Source organism: Bicyclus anynana, chromosome 14 (genome assembly GCF_947172395.1).
Source record: "Bicyclus anynana chromosome 14, ilBicAnyn1.1, whole genome shotgun sequence".
In the NCBI taxonomy this organism is placed as follows: Eukaryota; Metazoa; Arthropoda; class Insecta; order Lepidoptera; family Nymphalidae; genus Bicyclus; species Bicyclus anynana.
In genome coordinates, this window is record NC_069096.1 from 9,106,504 (window position 1) to 9,115,123 (window position 8,620).

An 8,620-nucleotide genomic window follows, 5' to 3' on the forward strand; every position below is an offset into this window, starting at 1 on the left:
TTTTGACGAGCAATAGGAAGAATGTGTTTGTATTTCTAAAGCAAAGGGATTATTACAGATAGACAGTAACCGTACATTAATTTCAACGATGTTCCATATAATCATTTGGCCTAGTGGTGCATAACAAAGGTACGATCTAGTAATCCTGAGTTCGAGCCCGGACAATGGAAAGCTTTTTGTCTTTTTTTTTTTGTTTTTCTCAATTGGTTTCTTCAACTATTACAAAATCAAAAATCTCACATTTACAAAAATATGCATTATTATTTTTATAACATAATAGATACTATACTAAAAATACCGTAGCTAGTCACTAGATGGCGCTATCACAAGCGTTCCGAAAAAAGTTAGAGTAGCCTATCTATTTCCAATAATACATTGTAATCTTTGTCGCTATCGACCTCCAATAAAAATTGCTATTTCACAAAAAGTAAAACGGACTTAATAAATAATTCCTAATCCATTATTTATTTTCAACAGCAATATAGTAAACTAAAATCTTCCCATACAACTTTATATTAAACAACAAAAGTGGACTTCCGTATTGTGAAGTTAAATTTCGTAGACGTTTATTTTAATCCTGATGTGGCCCAATCATGTTGAGTTGAGTTAACGAGTATCTAAGTTGCCTATCGACGGGCTTTTACATCGTATCGCAATAATATGCAGTTACAATAAGGATCGTTGATTGATAATAACAACACCGTCATTGGTTTTAAAAATGGCATATCAAACGCTTTTGCAGGAATATATGCTAGTGCCACCGGTAACGAGGGTCTATACAACTGCTTGTGTAATAACTACTTTGGCTGTGGTAAGTAATGTGTAAATATTCTTTTAAATCTTTTTAAATTTTACCATTGTTCTATCAATGATCATGTTTCTAAATTGAACTTGAAAGCATTTAATCATTAGAATATTAAAGCGTTATTAACATAGCAATTTGGGTAGAGTGATGAAGGAACAATCAACTATTATTGTAATAATGCTGTAATAAAGTTAAGCTAACACTTCACAAAGACATAGTATACACACACATTGTAAGTTAATTTAACCAACTCTGTATCTATGTTAATATTATAAACAGATAAAAGTTTGTGAGCTTGTAAGGGATAATCTCTGAATCTACTAACAGTGAAGGAAAACATTGTGAGGAAACCTGCATACCAGAGAATTTTCTTAATTCTCTGCGTGTGTGAAGTCTGCCAATCTGCATTAGGCCAGAGTGGTGGCCTAACCCCTCTCATTCTGAGAGGAGACTCGAGCTCAGCAGTGAGCCGAATATGGGTTGATAATGATAAATGATGACTGAACTAATTACACATTTTTTTTACTTAAGGAAAGCTACATAATTTGTAAGTGTTAGACTTTATTTTATCCCCATATTCTCATAGGACTAACTATGGAGGTAAAACATCAAGGCTTGTTTATTTTTTTATTTTCATAGTAATAGTTGATGGAGCAAGTAGAGAATGCTGATTGGCAGCTGTAATAAGTATAGCAGTAGTACTTCTAGGACAAGCTGTTTTACAAAGAGCTTTACAACTGCTATACTATTACTAATGTCCAGCCGCTCAGAGATTATGTGTCTGTTGGGGCTGTGATCTAATGGACGATGTAACTACAAACTGGTGTACGGTGTACAAGGTTGTTGAACTGTGCTGTTTCAAGGTTATGCCAACTGTTTGTCTTTGTAGTGATGAGACAAAAATCGAGGCAATAGTAATTGAATATGTTTGTCCCATTCAATCACAACCTGTCAGAAACAAAATTTCTGAGCAGCCGGATATTATTACTATAAAATTACTGTTTTAATGCTTGTTTATACTGTCAACTCTGTGCTAAGCCACTCAAAGCAAGGGAGAATTATTATAAATGAACTAACTGATCCTGAAAATGTTGTTTGGTGACATTAATTTTTTCATAACAATATTATTCTTACATGTACATTAAAATTAGTGAAATCATTCTGAAAGAGTCCTACAACAAATACTGTGAAATGAGAATTTTACATATTAGACTATTGGACTCCAGCTACTTCATCCACATTTAAAATAATGTTCTTTTGATTCTTTTTATCTAAGGATAAACAGTGTATCTGCTGCTTAGCTTAAAAGATATAAGCATACAAACATTGGGAGTGACTTTGTTTTATACAACACTAGCGGACGCCTGCAACTTTGTTCGCCCTTAGACCTCCTTAATCCGGCTCTATCGCTAGATCTGTTCTTAGCGGACGTCTACTACCTATGAACTACCTCCCTACCAAATTTCAACTTAGTACGTCAAGCGGTTTTCGAGTATTTGTGATGAATGACCTTTCGCATTTATATATTAAGATAAAGATGTACATTGTTTGTTACAGCAACTGGATCTCGTGTCCCCATTCCAGCTGTATTTTAACCCAATACTGATCCTTAGGAAATACCAGTTATGGAGACTGGTTACAACATTCCTCTTTTTTGGCAACTTAGGGTTTAATTTCTTTTTCAATATGATATTTACATACAGATACTGTAGAATGTTGGAGGAAGGATCTTTCAGGGGGAGGACTGCTGATTTTGTTGTTATGTTTATATTTGGAGGAGTTTTAATGATTGTATCCTTTTAAAACACTTAAAACATTACATAATAGTCTAATAGTATGAACAGTGGACAAAAAATTTCATTGAAAGAATTAATTTTTCAGTACTTTAATTTTTAAGGAATAGTCATTGTGCTATTCAAGGCTATAATCTAACTGTGCCAAATTTTACATAGACCTGTTAAGCCATATTTACATAGTGAAATATGTGGATTTTCATCCATCCCTCTGCTTTATCAAATTCAAGTCCATATGTCTGTTGCCATCTGTAAAAATTATTATTGATGATGTATACATATTGCCATTATAACAACAAATACTAAAAAAGGGAATAAATTAAATATTTAAGGGAAGGGGATATTTTAAACACAACAAAAAAAATTATGTTTGTTGTATGGGGGCTCCCATACAATTTTTTTAAAAAGTTTATTGCTAATGACACCTATTGTGTGTGAGTCCAAATCATACTTGAGTGGTTTTTTTAATATTTCAAAATCAATTTTTGACGGCCTCTGTGGCACAGTGGTATGTGTGTTGGATTTACAAAACAGAGGTCCTGGGTTCGATCCCCGGCTGGACCATTTGAGATTTTCTCAATTGGTCCAGGTGGGAGGCGTCGGCCGTGGCTAGTTACCACCCTACCAACAAAGACGTACCGCCAAGCGATTTAGCGTTCCAGTATGATGTCATGTAGAAACTGAAAAGAGTCAAGGGCTAACTTTTAAATAATAAAAAAAAAATCAAGTTTGGCATATTCACAAGAGCAGCAAAAATATGTCGAACTAGAACAGATATCCAAATATTCATATTATTGTAGAAACAATTGAGGTAAATTTTTGAATTATTTATTTGGATCATGCAATTAAATGACATGGTCGTTGTATAAGTATGAATATCAATGAACATAATTCTGTCTGTCATCGTTAATAACATGAAATAACTTGCACCTGTTATAATAATGTTGACAATGCAGTAACTTATTACTTTAGAATTAATTTTTTTCCTTAAGCAAAGTACAGTTATGTGCTTTCTTTGTTAACTTATTATTTTTAGGTCAAGCATTTACTATTATGATTGTTTATATATGGTCAAGACGTAATGTTTATGTTCGTATGAACTTTTTTGGACTGATGAATTTTCAGGTAAACATTTTTTATAATACTATTTTTTTACATAGAGAGCAAGTATACCATCGTGAAATTTTCTGTAGACCTTTTCAATTGGTACATTATTTTGATTAATTTCGTAGGGTTCCGCCTGCGTTTGCAATGTAAGCGGAAAAAATGTAATTATTTACGACATCACATTAGAAACCTCAAAAATAACAGTATTTCTCCACTATTTAATAGATGTTATTATATCTATTAAAGTAGTCGGGTAAAAAAAAACGCATCAAAATCTGTTGCATAGTTTTAAAGATTTAAGCATACCTAAGGATATAGGGAGAGAGAAAGCGACTTTGTTTCATACTTTGTAGTGATAATGGGGATGATGACTAGGTTTGAATAAATTGATTTTTATGATACATTCGGGTAAATAAGGTCAATGTTAACTAATTTATACAAAAAAAGCAAAGAATGTTTGGATATTTGCAAAATAAATAAGATTATAAAATTTCAAAATCTATCAATTTTTTTTTATCGTAACTAGATAAAAATTCATACAGTTTTAGCTTCCTTACATTAAATGTGTCATTTTTCAATAAATGAACTATAAACATAAACGCACAAATAACAAAGATATTAGTGATACTGTATGAACGCCCATATAAATCTAACGATCAGCGAGCCAACGACGTCACTAGCTCGTGCCATTTTGTATGGAGCGTTTTCCAGGGATGCGCGGCAGCGCCGCAAATCTAGTAATCTAGTAGCTCCGAAAGTAATGATCGCAGATACCCTGTTACTTTTAGAAAATTGCTTTATTATTAGCATACTCTTAATTTATATACAATTTAAAAAACTGTCATCATCCCTATTAAAATAAATATATACCTACTTAATAAAATAAATGTAAAATTGCATAATAAATTTTTAATAGTGCACAATTTATAGCGTAATAAAATAGTCTCATTTGATAGTAGGTGTGAATTAATATTTTAATTACAGGCACCATACTTGCCGTGGGTTTTACTGGGATTCTCTGTGTTACTTGGCAATGCAATATCAGTTGATTTGGTGGGAATGGCCATTGGACACATATATTTCTTTATAGAAGATGTTCTTCCACGTCACAGAGGCGGCCAAAAGTTACTGAAGACTCCTAGATTTCTGTAAGTTTGTAATCATATTTTGCTCATACTTATTTTTATGTATCCATTCTACTGTTTGGTGTTCTAGATTAGGATCAAAATTGATGAATTGATTTGTTACAAATTATTCCAAAAAAATCCTTTGAAAGTTAATTTTATTTCTGTACTAGCTTCTTATTTTATTTAAATAATAACGTAATAAAAAGTATCCTATAACCTTCTACGTATTATGGTCTTAAGCCGTGCCAAGTTTCATTTGAATTCATTCAGTAGTTTCAGCCTGATATAACAAAGACCGTGACCGAATAACAAAAAAAAAACACGACCAAACAGACAGACCCATTCCGTCACCCTTTTGGTCCATCTATCGTTCTGCAATCTACAAATACGCCCAGCCCATTTCCACTTTAAGGATCGGATCCTTTTTTTTTTATAAGTATAGATATAGATTAATTCTAGGATTTTTATTTTTCCAGCAAGAAACTGTTTGACCCCCAGACAGAAAGCGACTACGTCCCACTGCCAGAGTTGGCCAATATAAGGCCCGGAGGCTTTGACTGGAGGAACCCTGAACCCAACGCTCCCCGCGCACCCAATGACAACGCGAATAGATAAAATACGTACAATTTATGTTTTTAAACATTAAGCCAAATTATTTTTTACATTATCATTATCGATGATGTTAGAAGAAAAAGAAATAGATAGGTTATATAAACCACATTCGATGTTTACAACTGGCACACAAAAATTATTTCACCGACGCGAGCTCAGGTTTGCTAATTAGCATAGTTTGAAAGTACCACTTGCGGTCCGCGTATTACCTATCAACCTCTTTTTTCTTCTAATATCATTGATCATTATGAGTTCCTTTAATGAATACAAATATTTTAACAAAAAAAAAAAATCATGTGTCTATCGATTAAGCTACATCTTAATTATGTTACATTTTGTTCTTATGATGGTATCTGGTAATATTACAATAAATTGACTATATTAAAAGCATAGAAAGGAACTAAAGTTGCCACATGCCACTGCACGTAATTAGCGATTGTAGCACTCGAGCTACAAGCGCTGGTTTATAAATATTCATTTATAATGACTATGAACTAATTGTTCAACAATAAGGCGCCATATCCCCGTTAGAGAGTTCCAACGAAAGTTTCATCTTGACACTAAGTTCTATATGGTCCCAGTGGCCACCTGTCTAAGTAATGTCCACAATATATATCTATACAATCCATACTTCAGTGCTATAGTATCGCGACGTTGCACTAGCAGAATTATGGTTGTATACAGTGCTGGGTTAAGGAGTCTTAATGCCCCAAGCAATTACTAGTTAGGGGAGCCCACAGAGCCCACCCCTGTGGACTCCCCTACCCTTAAGTTAACTACAAAGAACTAATTAAAAAAAATGTTAACTCGTACCGTAGATAGATTAAATATCATTCAAGGTCAAATCACAGAAAACGGGTCAAGATTACCTTTACCTTACTCACATTTATCAACATAATATTCGATTTTTTTTCCATACAGTATGACTATTTTGTATGAAGACGCTGAAACCCTGATTAGTATTTAATAGTAATTGATTATTGTATAAAACTTATGTCCTATAATATCATTGACCTCCTATAATAAAAGGACGCAAAATCATTAGAAAATTTCACTTAAAAACTGGTAAATTTTGCTTTGACAGTTTTAGGATGATTGGTAAAGAAAATTATACCCAAAGACCTTTAAATATAGTCCAATATTCAATAAAATCCCAAATTCAGAGCAAATTCAACTTTAACGATCGAGTTTAAGGTTGAATTTGCAAATGTGACTATTTGAATTGAGTGCCAAGAAGTTGTGTTTGGCACTCATTGAGTGGGGACTTTTTTTGGTCGCTGATTGTGCATCCACTTTTTAATCAAATCGAAATCAATCAAAAATCATTTATTTTAAGTAGGCTCAGTTTACAAGCACTTTTGACACGTCAGTTGACTATTTGTAAAGATTCTACCACCGGTTCGAAAGGCTGGTCCTGCTGAGAAGTAACCGGCAAGAAACTCAGGAGTTGGTCTTTTGACAACATTAAAATTTCTTATAATACTTCCTGTGTAAAGGTGGAAGCTGATCCAATGGCCTCCAAGCGCGAGGAGAATAATTTTATAATATTTTAATTGGAGATCGATGTATAGTATGTATAACGAGACGAGATAAAAACAATCTTACCGTTACATGCGAAAGTTAATTAATCTAATCTCACACTCTCCTAACTTCTTTAGCCCTCTCCTTATCTCGGGATCTCTGTCTTAATTTGTCGTGCATTTATAACCCTCGTAACTTTAGTTTGAAGTTTTCGTTCAATTGTTATCACCATTATCTAATAATATTATTGCAGGCTAATAATTCACGAACTTTGACGTTTGTTAGTTGACATACACGAAATTGAGATTCTATGTAACAAATGTTATCGGGAGCCTACTAGCAAGCCCTTTGTGGATATCGTACAGTAGGTAGATGACATTTTCCTCTTTGATTTTTTAATGTTTATTTTAATATATTGTTAATAAAGGCCAAATTAGAGGAGAATAGGCCAGCTGACGTTTCGAAAGTGCTTGTGAACTAAGCCTAATTAAAATAAATGAATTTTGACTTTAACCTTGTCGTAAGCAATCAAAGGCGCGCCTTGTTAAACAAACTAAATATATTGTTGATGAGTAAAATATTTTCCGGGCTGAGAATTTCTTGTAAAAAAAAAAACATACATACAGTCGAACGTAGAACCTCCTCCTTTTTGGAAGTCGTTTAAAAAAGATAAGCTCAATATTTTATTGCCCAATTCAAGATCTCGTGATCGCATGATCTGAAACCACATAGACTAACCACTGAGGCAGTTAATTATAAAATGTTAATTTTACTTCACTTATTACACAGATTAATGAATATAGGCAGATAGAGCGCACGAAACACGGCAGTGATGCAGCCATTCGAAATACAAATTCAAAAATTTACACATGCTCGAGTCAGTAGTATGACACAAACCGTTGCATCAGTATATTTCAATATTATTCAAGGAAAAGAGCGTCTTATGTTTTTAAATATTTGAAACTGTTCACAAAAACTAAAAAAATAAGATGAGTATTTTTTATAGGTAGTCCTTGATTATTAGTCTATTATGATATTAATTTGTTGATAGTGAAATACAAAATATAAAGTTTGTATATACCTAGTAGATTATGCGGATGTCAAGGAGAAGCACGCGTGATGTTTGTATTTTTTATGGGTTTCACCGGATTCACTGTGCAGCTTACTCATTCTGTATCATTCTCTATTCTGTGACTTATTACCAAAAGTGAGATGTCAGACACATTATAATTATGTGATTACTGTGATCATTCGTTTTTATATTGATAAATGATGTCATACAGGCCTAATATTCGAGTAGGTACTAGATTCTGCCAGTTGTTACGCAGTTAGAACTTCTAGTAAGGTTATTCTGCAGTTACCACAGTGTAGTGAAATTTTTGTTCAAAAATTGTACCTAATTATTGAAATCAATGTACATATTTAATGTTCAAACGAATTTGTTAGTGTAGCACAAAAAAAGATTAAGGGAGAAAAGGTTCAATGAATTAAACAGTAAATAAAATATAATATACAGAATTGTGTTAATAATAATTATTTATTAAATGGTAAACACATAAACGATTTTCTTTTTCATTTAAATATCCTGTGTCATTCTGGTCTAATAATACTGTGGGTAATGTAAAGCTTCATCAAAATTCATTCAGTAATTATGG

The 8,620-nt window shown here is 32.8% G+C and overlaps 1 protein-coding gene across 1 annotated transcript; it reads left to right on the forward strand.

Moving 5' to 3' along the window:
* The first annotated feature begins 380 nt into the window (after window positions 1–380).
* On the forward strand, window positions 381–8,528 carry LOC112052186 (derlin-2). Its single transcript, XM_024091172.2, has 5 exons — window positions 381–811; window positions 2,363–2,596; window positions 3,601–3,723; window positions 4,690–4,853; window positions 5,309–8,528. Exons 1-5 carry the CDS (start codon window positions 719–721, stop codon window positions 5,445–5,447), a joined length of 753 nt encoding a protein of 250 aa, XP_023946940.1. The 5' UTR covers window positions 381–718; the 3' UTR covers window positions 5,448–8,528.
* Window positions 8,529–8,620: the final 92 nt, after the last annotated feature.